Source organism: Adiantum capillus-veneris, chromosome 27 (genome assembly GCF_014529385.1).
Source record: "Adiantum capillus-veneris isolate H3 chromosome 27, ASM1452938v2, whole genome shotgun sequence".
Classification (NCBI taxonomy): domain Eukaryota; kingdom Viridiplantae; phylum Streptophyta; class Polypodiopsida; order Polypodiales; family Pteridaceae; genus Adiantum; species Adiantum capillus-veneris.
In genome coordinates, this window is record NC_140957.1 from 1,424,396 (window position 1) to 1,442,942 (window position 18,547).

The 18,547-nt window shown below is 43.5% G+C and overlaps 1 protein-coding gene across 6 annotated transcripts in view; it reads left to right on the forward strand.

The window, feature by feature from the left end:
* Positions 1 to 1,181: 1,181 nt before the first annotated feature.
* The window catches only part of LOC147421395 (uncharacterized), a 215,291-nt gene continuing 197,925 nt past the window's right edge, over positions 1,182 to 18,547 (forward strand). For 3 of the 6 annotated variants that reach the window (XM_086503337.1, XM_086503339.1, XM_086503338.1), the window contains exons 1-2: positions 1,184 to 1,346; positions 1,448 to 1,569. In XM_086503337.1, the coding sequence (XP_086359463.1) occupies positions 1,284 to 1,346; positions 1,448 to 1,569 (185 nt within the window). In that variant the 5' untranslated portion in view covers positions 1,184 to 1,283. Of the gene's footprint in view, positions 1,347 to 1,447; positions 1,570 to 18,547 lie in introns of all 6 variants that reach the window. The other 3 variants (XM_086503336.1, XM_086503334.1, XM_086503335.1) reach the window with 3 other exon arrangements.

The following is an 18,547-nucleotide window of genomic DNA, read 5'->3' on the forward strand; positions in this document are numbered from 1 at the left end:
ACTCTCAACATACCAAACAATCAACTTGAAAGACTAAGCGTCAATGAAGCAAGCTTCAACCTCTCAAGGCACACAATAAGAGAGTAAAAAAATACAAAGCATAAGGGTAGCATTGGTCGATTTTAATGAACATCACAAGTACATTAACACTAGCATTGGTTGATGTTTATAAACCATTGGTTTTTGATGCTCATGAACATCACGATACGCAAGCCGAAAAAATCAGCGGCATCAATCAAGCTAGCTCGCTTCCCCTAGTGCCAAGGTCCTTGCATTTTATCATAATCATCGAGCAATTTGGTATTTGTGCATTTCAACCAATGAAGGTATGCATTGTATGCGGAGCGTTCTCAGTTTAGAAATTGAAGTTATTAATTAGAAACCACCTTCACACGATGATGAAGTGAATAAAATTGGAGCTTGGATATTTGGGTTTTTGGGTTGCAGAAAAACTAACCTTCAATGATTTCTTTGATGCTTTCGCTTTCTTGTGTAGAGAAGAGAAGAAAAGAAGGTGGTGAAAGTGACAAAGGAGAAAAGCCCGCAAATAAGCGCTAGTCTTGTTGAAGTTTGCTCGAGCACAATTAATGCCAATGCTTTTACCCGTTGAAAACAGTTATCCGGCTTGTCGTTTCCTTGATTGCCATGGTGCTCCACCCCAAGACCCGGAGCGGTGCCACAACCGCAAGAATTGTGCAACATTTTTGTAAAGTGTCCCGGGTGATAGTTGACTCTAAATCATTATGTAATGCTTGACCAATCCCTCAAAAAAAAACAGTGACACATACTGGCGCTCTCGTAAAAAAAATAATTATTGTCAAGATTCCCTCCTACGCTCCCCCCTCCCCCCCTAAAAAAAAACAAAGCCTCACCTCGCTCTCTCTTGCGCGCTTTGAAGGAGTGCACCCGCACGAGAGAGCGCGCTTTGAAGGAGTGCACCTGCATATGAGAGAGAGAGAGAGAGAGAGAGAGAGAGAGAGATCAGGCAGTTGACCTGCATGTAGATACATGCTTAAAATTAAAACTCCCTTTAAACAATTTTAAAAATGCCATTTCAAATAGAATCTCTTTAGATTCTGTTTAAAATGGCATTTTTGAAATCTAGTGGCACACATACTCTCCCATGGACCATTGATTTTCACATTTGGTAAGAGGTGAATTGTTCACAACGACTGCGCATCTTAAAGTGCAAGTTCGAGTATCGTTGCTTCGTGGGCTAGAAGAAGGAGAAGAAGAGGAAAACTTACAACGGAGAGAGAGAGAGAGAGAGAGAGAGAGAGAGAATGGCAGCTCCTGTCCATCTGAAGACAGAAAATGATGTGCACCTTGTCGATGAAGGGGACTATGTATGTGCACCTCTCTCTCTCTCTCTCTCTCTCTCTCTCTCTGTATGGGGTGTGGCCTGTGTTTTGTTCACCATGTGATTCCCTCGTGTTTCTATTTGCAGGTGAGGCTGGAGAATGGGATTGTGAAGGTGAGGCTGTCGAAGCCACAGGGGATTGTGACAGGAATCCGCTACGCCTCGTTAGACAACCTCCTGGAAGTTCTCAACAGCGACATCAATCGAGGGTAGCAGCCTATTTTTATCCCAACTGCTGATTCTCTTTAACAGCTTTATTAGATCTTGTGAATCTGCATTCAAGCGTATAGCAACGGCCCAATCATGTCAATGATGAGGAGATCTTAGTTAGACACCAAGCAAGAATATTGTCACATGTCGCTTGTCATACTTGAGAGGCTCCCTGCCGGACTGTATAACTTGCCTCTTTGCTGGGCAGAGGGTCAGGTTGTCTAGGCGTGGTGCTCTCCAGCTCATTGCCTGGTTAGCTTCACTGGGCAGTAGGCGTCCGATCAAAGTCAAGTAGCATACTTAGCATGTAAAGCCGTGCATGTCCCGTGTCATCAGAGTTGTCACACCTGCATCCACCCTGCTTCTCACGTTGCCATTGCTCGATTGCTGTTTTTTGGAGCAGGGCCTGTCCCTACTTGGTGATAGCATTGATGAGGTGATGCTCACGTTTGGGAAACGATTTGCAAAGTATCTTTCTAGCTATTTTGCAATGCCAGGGATGGGATTAGCCCTCAAATTTGAAATGTGACTCTACTTTTCCTTTCAAAGGACCATAAAGAAACTCCCTTTTTCTATCTACACAAATTGGAAGGGCATACAATTTTTTTTTACGATTACATAGAAGGGTAGCATTTTTCTAGCGCTTCTCTAGAAGGGTAAAACCCCCTTGGAAGGTGTTGCAGCCTTCTAATTTTAGGGCTGGATGGGATGCAATGGCCCAGACAAGGCTTAGCTTGGAAAATGATTACCTGGAACAACTTGAATCGCTCTAAAGTTCTTCGCATAGTCACCAAAATGCTCAGATTGCAAAGGCAAATAAAAAAACTTCATTCCCCATCCGTAGCTTGCTCTTATCAAGTGTCAATGTGTGTATATGTGTGTGACTTTTCATTAAGCCATTGTGGGATGTCAATTTGCTATTGTTTATAGAGAAATAAATAGTCCAAGCAAACGTAAATTCATGACTTGAACCAAGAAATAGGGAAAACAATTAGTCTTGGAGGACCAATTTTTGGAGAGAGAGAGAGAGAGAGAGAGAGACTCCTCCAGCAGCACCACACCCACCACCTTGACAACCTGTCTCCTCGACAGTCTCACAGGTCTCAACTACTCAGCCGGTTCAACCGCCACCGGACATACCCTCTACTTCGTGGCATCCACCCAAAGCTTCCTCGCATTTAGCTCTGGAGACAGACTTCCCACCTCTTCCATCTTCACCGGCCCCTTCTTTCCTTTTGCTCCCACCCACTAACACTACAGCACCATCACACCCCCACCCAACCATCCCCACCCATGGCACTATCCTCTCCGCCTCTACTTCGTGCCCCACCACCCCCTCATGTTTCTAGATCCTTCATAGCTTCTGCGTCTCCAGCTTGGCAGTTTTCTAGAGCTAAGTACAACGGTGACAATACTGGTCCACTATTGGTTTGGCTGTACATTTTACGACGTGCACACAAGGCACGCTCTCTTCTAGGTAGTAGGTAGAGTCCCATTATAACCGGCTTCTACACCGTAGAGGGCGGTACTAATTCAATTACCTGTTAACATTACTCAGAGCACTTGAGAAGAAAAGAGAACACAAATGCGTCCAGCGAAAAGAATGTCACTGTGCACACGAAGGCTGACACCCTGTAGGCCTCAAAGACTGGTACCCCTTTCGGTATTTCTTTATTCAATTGAAAATAGACAATCCAGACATGTAGTTGTAATTCTCTGTTTTTCCAGTGTGAGGTGCCCAAAGCCCTGTCTAAGCATCCCAAGGCCTTCCCGAGGCTCCCCTTGCGTTCTCTTGCAGTTAGGTATGAAACCCTAAACCAACAGAAAAACACAGCAGACTGTAATTCTTTGTTTTGGATCGTTTTAGTGGAACGAACACGTCCACGTGTCCCAGTGTAAGGTGCAACGGAAGTGAATGTTGAACTTTGCTCAAGATGAGTGCACTGAATTTGGCTCAAGGGTTCCTTTTACCGATGGAAGGGAAAGCCTTCCGTTCCTTTAGTGAGAGAGTGCAATGGACACAAACAAAGTGGTGAACACTATGAATGAAGGTGCTGAGACTAAGAGATAGAGAGAGAAGAATACGACACCAGAATGTTGTCAAACCCTCCTCTGAGGGCCCTACTCTCTATGGCGAGAGCGGTCTGTCACAAAGTGATGATGTGGCTACTGACAGCAGAAACCCTAATTTCTTGCAAACCCTAATTTCTGTTAGAAACCCTAATTTTCAAAAACCCTAATTTCTGAAAACCCTAACCCTAACTGTTGGCTAAAACCCTAATCTGGCGGCAAATGCCACGTGGCCGTAGTGTACGGATTTCGGGAATTTGCGGGCTTGCTTTTTCTCTTCCTAGCGACGCAAATTGGGCATGCTTTTTGGGCTACGCTTTGGAGAGAGAGAGAGAGCAAGGGAATACCTGCTTTATTTTACTCTCTTGAGAGAGAGAGAGATTGCTTTTTAACTGGAAGCTTTTGGGGCTCTGCTTTTGGGCATCCCTTGTAATCTTTATATACGCGGTGAGGGCCTCACTTCTCAGAGCATCTGGACGCAGAGTCTGAGAGTGAAACCCTAACCGCTCTTTGTACTTTGACATTGATTTTAATACATAAGAAACACCGAAAGGGGCACCAGTCTGTGGGGCCAATATCTCTAGGCACGGAACTCCGCCGGGCTAGTGCAAATCTATTGTGATCTGTGAATTGTTTTGAAGTGGTTATTTGGTGCTGTGGTGATTGATTCTTGACTTGGAGTGTCCAAGTCTGTTACAATGGTTTCAGAGCACGGCCGATTTCTCTTCTACGAGAAATCTGATCCCCAATTTTTTTTTCCGCGGCACCTATGGCTTCACGCAAGGATTAGTTGACTCCCTCTGCATCTGGAGATGCGGGCAGGGATCACAACGAAGATTCCGACAGAGTATGGCCCGCCTCGGCCTACTCAGGCGGAGCAAAGAGAGATGAGGCGTCGTCAATTGATCGGCGATGCAACAAAGATGATGCTCAGTTTTGCGAAGGATCCGAAATTGGCAAAATATATGAGCAAGACTTCTTTTCAAGAAGTGCATGCGCAGTGGCAGAAAACCACTACACCACCCTTGAAACCCGCTCTCAAGAAACCTTCTGATCACAAACAGTATACAGAGAAGGAACTAGAAGAGGTGGTTGATGCACGGATTGCTCAGCTTTTCGACGCGCAAAAGAAAGCCAAAAAGCAGAAGGAAGGCACTGACTTCCTGGGTTATTTGGGTCGTCAGTCGACATTTGACAAAGCAAAGTAATAGAAGAAGCGTGTTCACTTTGAAGGAGTACCCAGTTCTTCTTCTTCTTCTTCCGACAGTTCTTCTAGCTCTTCAGATTCGAGCGAAGAAGACAGAAAAGGTAAAAAGCGAAGCAAGAGACAACGCTTCAGAAAGGGCAAGAAAAAGGCAAAGAAGGCTAAATCTCGCCCAGAGATTGACAATTCTATTGAGGACTCGTCTATAGATAGCTTAGATTCCGACGACGGAAACTTTTATGCGAACAAGAAGAATTTTTATAAAGCCAACCAGTATGACTTTCTCGAAGATAAAAGCAAGAAAGTCCGAGAGTTTAAGGAAGGTGGCCACTCGATCAAGTTTGATACTTTTTCAGGATACTAGATGCTTCGAAGGCTTTGTCTTTTATACAACAGCTTGACATCGCTTTCGCGGGAGGACGCTATTCAGAGCACTCCAAGATTAGCAGAGCTGCCTCTTACTTTAAGGGGAATGCTCGCACTTGGTGGTCCACGCTTCTTCTAAACAAGACTGCGCCAGTTAAATGGCTGAAATTTAAGAAGCTTTTTATTTCTTCTTGGTTGACGCAAGAGTATGAACGAGATATATGAGCTGCTTGGAACCATCTTGAGATGACCAAGAAAGATACAATCAATGCTTACTGTGAGAGATTCTGGAGCTCTTTTCTACCCGCCTCTTCATTCAAGAAGATCTCGTTCAGAGAACAGATTGAGCGGTTTACCTTGGGTCGAGATCACCGCTTGGAACAGAAGTCAACTTCTATTCAAGAGTTGATGAGTCATGCGAAGCGGGGCTTTGCCATTCACTTTGGCAGTCTGACCTACCCCACAGATGAGGCCATGACACAACGAGCTGAATAGACTTCTGGGAATGAAAGTAGAAAGAAAAAGAGCAACCCAGAGAAAAAGGATGCACGACCCAAGCTTACTCCTCAGGAGCGAGCTCGATTCATCAAGGAGGGGAAGTGCTTTGGATGTGGGGAACATGGACATATCTCCACGAAGTGCCCTAAAAAGGCACAAAAAGAACATAATAATAAGGACGACGACAGGCCCGAGAGTTCGAGAGCAGCTGAGGAACGTGGACGAAAAGGTTAGATGAAAACAGGAATGGTTCCAGATTGTGTGGGGACCGATCCCGACACTATGGACGAGAGTACAGAACTTTGCCGAGCTTGGGGCAAAGTGAAAGATCAAGAGGCCCTAATCTTCTTTGATGGAGGAGCCAAGGCCAACTTCATTTCACCGGAATTGGCGGCGCGGCTCGAGATCACTCCCAATCGGATGGGACCACTTGCGGAGGCAGTTCTAGCGGCACCCAACAGGGACGTAGCCATTACACCTGTCATTGGCAAACTTCGATTGCATTGTCAGGGGTATTTGGGGCATGAGGACTGCTTCATAATGCCTTTGGAGGGTTGTGATGTTCTCTTAGGGATTCCCTGGTACCACAAGAACCACCATGGTCGATTATCGGGCGAGAAAAACGACTTTGACTACAGAAAAGGGCAGAACAATTGTACTTGATATTAAACTAAAGGGCGAGTCTGTCCCTATTGTATCGGCTTCGGCCATTTCAAAATTAATGAAATCCAGTCTGTTTGTTTACTCGATCTTTATGAAAGAATTGAGAGATAAGGATAGGACAAATATGTCTAAACTTGATAAAGAACGCCAAGATTTTTTCCACTCTCACGCCGATTGCTTCTCAGAGGGCCTACTAGGCAAGTTACCACCTGCTCGTCCTGAAGATCATACTATTGATCTGATACCTGGAAGCACACCACCGAACCGGCCACCTTACCGTGTGAGCCGAGCACAGAATGTAGAGATTATGAACCAAGCGAAAGACCTCTTGGAAAAGGGTCTTGTCCAGCCTACTACTTCACCGTATTGCTCTCCAGTGTTGTTGGTTTTGAAGAAAGACGGATCTTGGAGAATGTGAATCGATTATAGAGCTCTCAACAAAATCACCATCAAGAACATATTTCCGATTCCTAGGATCGATGATATACTCGACAGGTTACCGGGATCCTCGTGCTTTAGCAGGATTGACCTGAAGAGTGGATATCATCAGATCCGAATCGCGCCGGGGGACGTCTACAAGACAGCCTTTCGAACTACTTTTGGGTTATTTGAGTTTTTGGTGATGCCTTTTTGCTTAACCAATGCTCCTGCGACATTTAACCGGATGATGGACATGATTTTTCGAGAGTACAGGCTATTTGTTGGCACTTTCTTTGACGACATCATTGTTTTCTCCAAGAATGAGGCAGAACACAGAGATCATCTGCTTTAGGTCTTTCAGGCATTACGAGATCACTAGTTAGTGATTAATGCAAAGAAGTGAATTTTTCCTACCAGAGACACTTTTTGGGACACATTGTCTCAGCAGCAGGAGTGCAAATGGATCCGGCCAAGATAGAGACTATACGTGATTGGCCTGATTTGAAGAATGTCCATGAAGTTAGAAGCTTCTTGGGAGCGTGTTCGTACTACAGGCTGTTCATACGAAAGTTTGCAGAGGTTGCTTCCCCTCTGCATATCTTGACATAGAAAGGAGTCCCTTCTCGTGGGGATCCATAGAGGTGACTGCCTTTCAGACATTGAAAGAGAAATTGACTACGGGACCAGTTTTGACTTTGCCGGACTTGCATAAGTCATTCGAAGTATATTGTGATGCTTGTGGTCGTAGTCAGGGTGCGGCCTTTATGCAAGAAGGCCATGTCATTGCTTATGAGAGCCGATTGTTCTCTAGGCCGGAGATGACAACACAGATTATGAGAAAGACTGAAACACTGACCTTACTACAAAAATGAAAAACACTTTTACTTCTTCTTCAGCTTCAACCAGCAATGTTGATGACTCTCAGGTACGTCTTTTCGACCCTTCTTTCTTTTCAGTAGCTAGAAGTAGTCATAGTCTGTATCAAGAAAGATTTAAGTTTTTAGCTAAGTCTAATTTGAAGAATTTGCATGTTTTTGGTGATGGTCCTATTCGTTGGGCTTCTTTTAAGAATGTCTTAGTTAGTACTCATTACACAAGTTCTTCCATAAAAGCCCTCAATCGTTTGAGGCGTTTAAGGAAAAAACATCTTGTGGTAGATCGTCCTCTAAGTCCGGTTCATACCTCTCAAGTTATTTATGTTATTTATAATATTCACGATAGTTCTATGATGTATGTTGGCGAAACCTTTCGAACAGCTTTTGTTCGTTTTCAGGAACATGTAAGAGAAGTGAGAAAAGTTCAAAGTAAGAGCACCGTACGTGAAAGTGTGAAACCCTTGTATGCGGCAATAGCAAAACATGGGTTTGAGTCTTTCCGTTGTTTTCCCATTGAGCACATAGAAGGTAATTTTAGAAACTCTAAAGAGTTCTATAAATTAGCGTGGCCTCAAGAGTTATTTTGGATGAGAACTTTGCATACTTTTTTCCCTAAAGGTTTCGACTTGGAAGGAAAGTCTTCTTTATGTAAAAATAAGACAATTTACCATAAGAAACCTATGCTTTGGCGAAGGCATCCCAAACCCGAGTTAGTTCTCCCTTCAAGTCAGTTTAAAAGAATTTGGATTCCTAAAGGTTCTCGTTCAGATCCGCCTTCTATCCCTGAAATCAATCCAGTTGTTTTGCACAACACTATTTCTAGTAGAGTACAAGGTCTCCCTAGGGCTTCAATCTCTAGAATTGAGAGTGATGACCCTTCTAACCATAGAATTTTTGCTTATAGAGATTTCAAACGGAGATTGATTTACTTATCTTGTGCCATGGAATTGGGTTCTTTTTCTTATAAAATATATGAAAGGTATAATATAAGGATCCTATTTAAGCTCTTGTATACCCTTGAGAACTACTCTTATGAAGATTTGGAGCTAAGAGAGTCTCACAGTACTCAACTCCGAGTACTGTTAGGCAAATTTCTGAAGTCCAAATGTCCTAGTCTGAAAAATCCCTTGGTTGGAAAGAAAGATTTGTTGATAACTATCTTTACCTCCCCTGACTTAGACAAGATTGGATTAAGCTCTATTTTGAGATCTCAAGAAGCTTTGGATGCTCTCCCTCCTTGTGTGAGAAAGGTATGGAACCATCCTGTCGTAGCTTTCAAATATGTGAAAACTTTAGGACAAAAAGCTTTCAACTATAGTGACATAGGACGTAATCTTAAAAAGCAAGAGAGGCTTGCAATCTCAAGTATTGATTGCCCTTGTAGTAAAACTGCCTTTTCTTCTTACGTAAATGGAGCTTTGGGTCATGTAGTTACTGCCGATTGTTCTATCCTTCCTTCGGATTCTTTGAAAGACCTTTTCTCAAGAGGTACTAAATATAGGCTCCCTTCCTCAAACGACTCTTGCCTTCTCAAAGCCATAGAAAAAGGAATTTCTAGTTTCGTAGTAAAGTTTGAGGAGTCTTTAGGAGTTCAAGGTATTTTTACCCATTGGAAGTCTGTAATCCTCAAGAAAGCTTCTTTGAAATTAGCATCTTGCTCTCGGAACGTTTCTTCAGGAAGGAATAGCTTATCTTCTTCTGATCGTGATGCTCTTAGGAAGTTTCATCGTGATTTTGTAATCTCTTATGTAGATAAGTGCTCTAATAACTTTGTTGTCACGTGCAAAAAGTTCTATTTAGAATGCTTGTTAGGTGAAGTAAATTCTCAGACTTACAGTGATTGTGATCTTTCAATGCAAGAGGTTATCTTGAAACATGAAGACTTTTGTAAGTCTTTTGGTTTTAAGTGCCAGCCTAAATTACCTTTTTTATATACCGTTTGGAAGTTCCACAAGAACCCTATAAAGCCTAGATTTATAGCTGCTTCTTGTAACACCTCTTTGACCGAGGTTTCCAAATGGCTTAGTTATTGTTTCAAAGCCATTTTACCTAGCGTAAATGAATTGTGGAATAATATGCTAAAGGAAGCAGACGTACCTACCGATTCAAGTTGGATTTTAAATGATTCAGTAGGTGTGATTCCTGTTTTAAAGTTTTTGAACTCTTCAAGAAGCCTTAAGGAGAAATCTTCTCCTTTATGTCTCCAAACTTTGACTTTACAACGCTATACACGAAGCTAAATTTGGAGGACCTTAAATTTAGAGTCAAGTCTCTTATTTCAAAAGCTTTTGCGTTCAAGCTTGAGAAGGATAGGTACAAGGCATTGCTAGTAGAAAAGTCAGCCTTGAACTTTGAATTCTTATGGCTGAAAAATAAGAATGTAGATGTAGACAAAGGAAGAAAGAGATTCACCAGGATTGTAGATGACATTGACATCATATCTTGGTTAGATTTTCTTTTGGACAATTTATATATAACCATCGGCGACTCTCTTTTCAAGCAAACAATTGGTATCCCTATGGGTACCAATTGTGCTGTTTTTCTTGCTAATTTCTATCTTTTTACTTATGAGTTTGATTTTATGGAGCGTCTTGTCCTTGCTAACACTTGCCCAATATTTTTGCACAAGTTATGCAATGTAAGACGCTTTGTAGATGATCTTTTTGTCCCTGACGTTCCTTCTTTTCAAGATTTTATGTACTTGAATTCGAGTTCTGTAGGCGGAGGGATTTATCCCAAGGAGTTTTGTGAACTTAACTGTACCACAAATAGTGATTGTTGTGCCTTTTTAGACCTTAAGATTTTTCAGACTCCCTTGGGATTAGAAGTAGATATCTATGATAAGCGCCTTGAACCAGAATATGCCAATCTAAAAATCATCCGCATGCCTCACATTTCTTCGAACATTTTTCTTTTAGCTAAGTACGGTGTCATTTGCTCTCAACTATTTAGATTTTCTCGTCTTTGTTCTAGTAAATCTACTTTTGTTGTTCAATCTTGCCATCTTATTTCTTTACTAGTTGAAAAAGGATACTCATTCAAAAGAATCATGAAAAAAGTTCGTTCATTTTTGCATCGTAGTAAGTTTATTTTTAGTGTTTCTTCCTTTGGAATGTTCAAGATAATCAGTAGTAAATTCAATAGAAGTGGGGAGCTAAAAAGCCGACTTATTGTTTGACTTAATAACACCTTATGTTGTTGTTTTGATCTTTAGCGTTTCTAGTATTTTCACTATAGCTTGACAATTGCTAGCCTTTATCATGGCTGAGTATGCCCATCACCTCCGGAGGGTGATAGAAACTCAGCTCGTTGGTTTTGTAGAGTACGTTCAAAGCATGAATGACCTCTATATAAACCTGCACCTACTCTTGGGCACTGACGACGTGAGTAGGGATGTCATAGCTGTTGTCCAAGCTATGCATGATAAAGGTGATAATTTTATTCTTCCTGTTTGGACAAGCAGTGAAGTTGAGATCACATATTGTCAAGTTTGGTTCTTTGCTCTTCGTAGGTTTGTAGTAGTATTCATTTTTCAATTTCATATTTAGCTTACCTGAGGACTTAAGAATGTGTTCCGTTATAGGTTGTTGTGTGAAGTTTGATTTCGAGGATTAAGTTTTTAAGATGTCTTATCCTTTTTTTTTTTTTTTTTTTTGCTTAAAGTTGAATACTTGTTTTAAGCCAAGTAAGTTGCGTCAACTTATTTTACACATACCTTTTTTGAAAACATTTTTAAGTTAATAATGTTTTGTTTTATCTAGTTTTGTTTCGAAGCAATCAAAGTGATTTAGTTAGTTAGTTTGTTTGTTTTTGTTTTTCTTTTCTTTTCGTGTGTCCCTTGCTTTTATAGTTTTATGAGTGCTTTATTCCCTCTTATAATTCGTGAGTTCAGACTATTCTGAACTTATGAAGGTATATTATGAGAAAGAGCTTCTGGCGGTTATCCATACTCTTACTCAGTGGCGGCATTACCTACTCGGAGCGGATTTTACCTGGCTTTACAGACCATCAGAGTTTGCGCTACTTATTGTCACAGAAGCAGCTTTCGGAAAAGCAGATGCGGTGGGCGAACATCTTGTCACAGTTTCACTTCCAGATTGTCCATGTGCAGGGAGAGAAGAATGTGGTGGCAGATGCTTTGTCTCGGAAGCCGTTGGTTCTGGCTATTTCCGCGATACATCATAGGAGCTTCGAGGATATGGTCGATCAATATGCCACAGATACAGATTTTGCAGATATTTTCACACGGATACAGGATGGGGAGACAGTAGCAGGATACTCCATTCAGAAAGGCTACTTGATGAGAAAAACCATGTTGTGCGTTACACAGCGGTTGAGGGAAAAGGTTATGACTGAATGCCACTCTCCACCTTTTACGGGTCACCGCGGCATTGGTGCCACCATGAAGGCGGTAGAGAGAGACTTCTTTTAGCCGAGACTCAAAAAGGATGTGGAAGAGTTTGTGCGCAGTTGCTTAGTATGCCAGAAGGTCAAGTTTGACAGGCATAAGGGACAGGGATTGTTACAGCCTTTACCCATACCCACCCGCCCCTGGGAAAGTATTGCATTCTTGATCTCTCGAGAACACGGAGTGGTCACGATGGTATCTGGACTGTTATTGACAGATTTAGCAAACAAGCTCATTTCATTCCAGTGAAGAAAACAGTCAAGCCGGATCACTTAGCGAGACTGTTTGTGACCCAGATCTTGAGATTACATGGCATGCCTGAGACGATTGTCTCCGACAGAGACCCTAGATTTACGAGTTTGTTTTGGAAGGCAATTTGGGAGAACATTGGCACGCGGTTGCAGTTCTCGTCATCGTTCCACCCGTAGACTGATGGGCAATCTGAGATTGCAAATTCAATGGTTCTAGATTTATTGAAGTCTTATATCTCTGATCAGAAGACTCAATGGGAAAAGTACTTATCTTTGGTGGAATTTTCCTACAATAACACTATACACTCTTCGACGGGGAAGGCGCCATTTGAGATTGTTGAAGGTGCTGCGAAGGTTCCACCCTTCCTAAGCACTAAAGATAAGATTTTTGAAGCGGATGAATATACGCGAGATTTGGATACGTCTTTTGCTAAGGTTCGCAAGACTTTGCAGAAGTCTCAAGAACGACAGAAAAAGGCAGCGGATCGCCATCGTCGCGACTTGAAATTGAAGGAGGATGATTGGGCGATACTACGGACCTTTCCAGATCACTGAAAAGATAAATGATGTCTCCTTCCGATTGAAACTGCCAGATACTCGAAGGATTCACAATGCATTCCATGTGAGTCTCTTGAAACCTATTAAGGGCGATGTACTGATGATGGGGAGCATGATGAGCAACTCGAAGTGGAAGAAAACGAGGAGATCCTTGTTCCTGAACAGATTTTGGCACATAAGGATACGAAGACTAAAGGTAAAGTCCGAAGGTGGTTCTTGGTTAAGTTCAAGAACTATTTTGCATTGGATGCAAAGTGGATGGAGGAGGACCTAGCAGATACTCCTCAGATTGTGAAACTTTACCTCGATGCTTTTGGTTTAGCATAGTCTACTCCAAACGGAACCCAGAATTCAGCTTGGCCGGAGATCTGGTGCAGTGGGATGCACAAGAGGGGAGTCACTCCGCTCCTTTGTAAACAGATGCCTTGATTTAGATACTAGAGTCAGTGATGTCTCTTTGAGCTTCAGGGATATTGAAAGCTGACAGTATTCTGCTGTACGACTTTATGAAATGGAATTCTTGATTATGATACTGATTTGTTCTTGACTTCTTTTAAGTGCAAGAATTGATAGACGAAATAATGACTGCAGCATTTTGGTCTGAATGATCTCGAATAGACATGGTTGCGATAGGGGTTAGTCAATCGGACATCGATGAGGTCCCGATTGGACCTAGATGCGTTTGCTAGCTACATTGCCGATAAATCATGGTCTAATATCTGAATGAATGTTGAATGTCATGTGATGTCTAGTGATGTCCTGTGATGTCGTGTGATGTGACTGTCGATTTGGTACATGTGCTAAATGTGTGTTCCTAGTACGTAGGTACTAACAGCCAGTGTCTGCTAAGACGGTTTATGGCTTCTGTCGAGTTTGCAGGCGTAATCGCGGTCGATTACAATGCTTTCAAGAGGGGGGTATGTCACAAAGTGATGACGTGGGTATCGACAGCAGAAACCCTAATTTCCAGAAACCCTACTTTTTGGAAACCCTAACCCTAACTGCTGGCTAAAACCCTAATATGGCGGCAAATGCCACGTGGCAGCAGTGTACGGATTTCCGGAATTTGCGGGCTTGCTTTTTCTCTTCCTAGCGACGCAAATTGGGCATGCTTTTTGGGCTACGCTTTGGAGAGAGAGAGGGAGAGCAAGGGAATACCTGCTTTATTTCACTCTCTTGAGAGAGAGAGAGAGAGATTGCTTTTTAACTGGAAGCTTTTGGGGCTCAGCTTTTGGGCATCCCTTGTAATCTTTATATAAGCGGTGAGGGCCCACTTCTCAGAGCATCTGGTCGCAGAGTCTGAGAGTGAAACCCTAACCGCTCTTTGTACTTGATTTTAATACATAAAGAAATATCAAAAGGGGCGCCGGTCTTTGGGGCCATTATCTCTAGGCACGGAACTCCGCCGGGCCAGTGCAAATCTATTGTGATCTGTGAATTGTTTTGAAGTGGTTATTTGGTGCTGTGGTGATTGATTCTTGACTTGGAGTGTTCGAGGTTTGGGGGTTCTACTGCTATGCCTGAATGCTGAAAACTGAAAACACTGAGTCTACTGTGGTTCTGTCGCGAAGATTTGGAAAAACGCTAAGTCTCTTGCAGATGCAAAAACGCTAGGCTGATTTGGGATTGTGCTTCAAAAATGCTAAGTCCCTTGTTGTGCAATCTGCTAATGCAAGGGCTGATTTGTCTTCTGCTGGTTCTGCTACCGCCGATTTGGATCTTCAAAAGCAAAACGCTGGCTGATCTGCTTGCAAATGAAAACATTGGCTGATCTTTGGTCCTTGACTGAAAACGCTAGGTTTACCGCCGGTCAGGGTAGTTTTCGTACGTCGTACGGCACGTGTCGTTCCGTTCGTCCGGACCCGTCCCGTCCCGTTCGAGTCGTTTGTTCCGTCCGGTGATTTTTTTCCGCCCGTTTATGACCGTTGGCAGATTTTTGACCGTTTGCAGTGTGCACTTTGTAGCCGTTTTGGAGCTTCTTACGGGCAGTTTTGAAGGCAATTGCAATGCCCATGGCCCATGGGCCATTGCCATGCTTATTGCCCAATGCCCATTGCTCACATGCTCTTCCTCTAGGCTCTTCCTATTTAAGCAACCCTTCCCCTTTGTTATCCAACACAACCTACAACTACAAGCTACATTGTACAAGCTCTAGCCCTAAGCCTCTCAATGCAAGCCTCTCAATGCTCTAGCCTCTCATCATCCATGTGCTTCCATTGAAGCTCTCAAGTGGGCTCAAGCTCTCGAGTCTCCATTGGGTCTCTCTCCTTCAAGCTCCCTTGGGTGTCGGGTCTCTCCTTCAAGCTTCCTTGGGTCTCTCTCTCTCTCTCTCTCTCTCTCTCTCTAATCTATTGATACATCATACATCATACTAGTAGCTACTAGCTACATAATGCCGCCTCCTCTTCACGAAGCCTTTGAGAAGCATTGCCGATATTTTGAGCGGGTGGGGGGCAAGCAAAACGCTTGCAAGTGGTGGTGCAAATATTGCCCAAAAGGTATGACCTCTTCCGTCACCTGTCTCATCATCCACTTGACAAAGATGGGAGGACAAGCGGGGCCATGTCCTAATATCCCCGAAGATATCCTTGCGGAATGCAAGAGAAAGTATCTTCCATTGAAGACACGCAAGGGTAGAGTCACCTCGGATGAGTTCGTGTCGCCGAATGTTGATAGCTCCGATTCGGAGGAAGAGGCCTCTCCAACTATGTCCATGGCTACCGGTGCCACGGCGGTCTCATGTGATGGTAGTGCCTCCTCCAAGATGTCCAAGAAGTCCAAGGGGTCTTCAAGTGATGGTGGCCGGCCTCCGAAGATGGCAAAGCAAGCTTCTCTTGCGAAATCGGTGGGTGGATGCTCCGGCCCCTTGTCTTTCCTCAAGGAGAGACAAAGAATCGCGGAAATAGAGATTGCCCACACTGTAACTAAGTCAGACTTTGTAAATAATTAATTTATTTACGAGAAAAGAATTATCTAATTAGTTGTGTGCACACCAGAATAGACCTAGCAGTTCTAAGGCCTCAGGTGAGCCTAAATGCGGGCCACAACACCTCAGAGGGACCTTATCAGAAATTACCCTGAAGCCCTAGTGATTGGGAAATCGGGTCTTCAGAAAGGGGTAAGCAGTAGCCTCAGATTTTAGGCTCAGGAAAAATACGCGCGTCAGTACAAGCACATGAATGAGATGGGGTCCTTAGAACAGTGACCCTAAGGCTAATAAAGCTAATAAAGCCTTAGGGTAAGTTTCGTTAAATTAAATTTAACGGTCCGTGCCCGGGCAGGCGGCCGGACAAGTGTGAACAGGTAAAGGCGGTGCAGTGCAAGTGCGGCATTGCGCCGGCAGGCCTTTGGTGTTCTCATAAAAGAATCATTGGTAGCATTTGTTAGTTAGTTGCACATTTTTAATTAATGAGCTAGAAGTTTTTAAAGTCAAAAGTTGAATGGTTTTTAAGTTTTTTAAAGTAAGTGTGCCAAGTGGCACACTTACCAATGCAAACTAACTCTCTCTCACTCTCACTCTCACCCTCTCTCTCTTCCTAGCGCCCCCTCTCCTTGATGGCTATTTAGGAGCCCCCCTCCCCCATTTTCAGGGCTGGCAGTGCACCTATCCCCCCTAATGTGAGCGTGCTCTACGCGGTGGAGCCCTCCATTGAAACTTGAGAGCAGCCCCTTGCGACATATGTGGTAGCCTTGTGCTCCCATTGTCAAGAACAAGGGATCTCACAGTCATAGACACCTTCTGGTGAAGTTTCATTGCGAGAAGCTGCCGTAGACGCTCTCTTAGCAGAGTGCGGCTGCTGTAATTCTCTGTTTTCAGCCCCTAATCACCTCGATTAGGGCTGTTTTCAGCAGATCAGCCATAGAAATTCTCTTCTCTCTCCTTATCCTAAGTCTACATCAAGTTTGGCGCGATTCCATCGCGAAGAAGACCTCTGTTTCGGCGTAGGGGTGTGCACAGGTAAGAATTTCAGGTTATGTGCAGAAAATTACAGCAAGCATGTGCGTGTGCATTTTGCTTGTTTCTCTTTTGTGTTCGATGCATGAATGAATGAGCATGAAGGCAACACATAAGGGAAGGTGAACTCTCCTCTGTGAGAGCTTCCGATGAGCTGTTTTGGAAGATAGACTCTCTTTTCGAGAGCTTCCAACCAGTCTCGCAGAAGAGGGAAATCCCCTAAGCAGAAAGAAAGTGGAAACACTTTCTCAGTCAGTAGTCAGAACAGAACAGAAGAAAGAATAGAGGACGGGCGTATGCCCCGTTCCTGTGCTTGTAAAGATTCTCCCTTAGTAATAAAGATATTCTCTTTATGGGGGGGGACCAGCCCATCTTCTGGTCCCCAATGGAGTGTCAAGTTTTCTCTCTCCCTCTAATTCTCTTGAGTATTTGAAGTGCAATTAAACGTCAGTTTACGCTTCCGTATTTTTGTGACAGTGGTATCAGAGCAAGGTCCTCTCTCTCTTCCTGAAGGGATTGACGACTCTTGGCAGACTGCAGAAATGGGAGGACGCGAGATAGAGTTCTCTCTCCTTCAACAGTAGGTGGAAGAGTTGGAGAAAGCTCTCTCCCATCTAGAAGTCCAAAAGATTCTCCATACTCTTGAAAAAGGGAAGGAGAAAATGCCGATGGGGTCGGGAGAAATTCCGCAGAACCCAAAGGCGCCACAACCAAGAAAAGATCCTTTGATTGGAACTTCCCGCATATGCATGAGAGGTAGAAGAAATCTCCAGAACGTCATGTGCGGTTTAATCCAAAAGTTCAAGAGCAGGATCCCCCTGATTCCCCTCAGTTCTCTTTCATGAAGGATCTGGAAGACATAGTTTCTCCGGAAGACATGTTTCTCGACGATCCGTCGCAGCAAGAAGTACATTCAAGGGAAAGGACTCCTGTCCCCAAGGAGTCTAAGCATAGAAAGAAGGAGCACCATAAGAAGAAGCACCACAGGCAGAAAACATTCAAGTCGGGAGATAGAGATGTGAAATTAGACACCTACAATGGACGGCGTGATAATGACAAAGCTTTGGCTTTCATCCGCCAATTTGAAGTTGCATTTGTTGAAGGGAATTTCAAAGAAAGATCCAAGCTTCGCCATGTTAGTTTGTACCTGAAAGGCACCGCCAGCAATTGGTGGTTAACCCTTATCCTGGAAGATCGCAAACCCCAAGATTGGACCGCTTTCAAGGAGTTCTACGCACAGTTCCTTCCTCCAGACTATGAGGAAGAGGTAAAGAAAGAATGGGATCGACTTTCACAGTCAGAGAACGAAACTGTTCCACGCTATGTGGATAGGTTTTGGGACGTTCTCTTGAAAGTCACTCCATTCAAGAAGATTGACGATTCGGAGAAGATGCGCAAGTTTGAAGCAGGTTTGCATGAAGCCTTGGAAAAGGCTATGAAGCTTTACCCTCGAGGTAACTTGTAGATACTTATGGAATCAGCCTGCATAGCTGATGGAATACATAACAAGGGTACTCCCAGGAAGATGGAGCAAAGCACTTACCATGCTAAGCAGAAGGCTCTCCATGAGCAGCCTACCTCTTCTACTTCTTCTCAAAAGAAGAAAAGAACCGCCTCCGAAGCAGAAGCAAAGCCAAATCAGCCCAAGAAAGGGAGATATCTCTCTCCTGCTGAGTTGCGAACATACATTAGTGAAGGAAGATACTAAT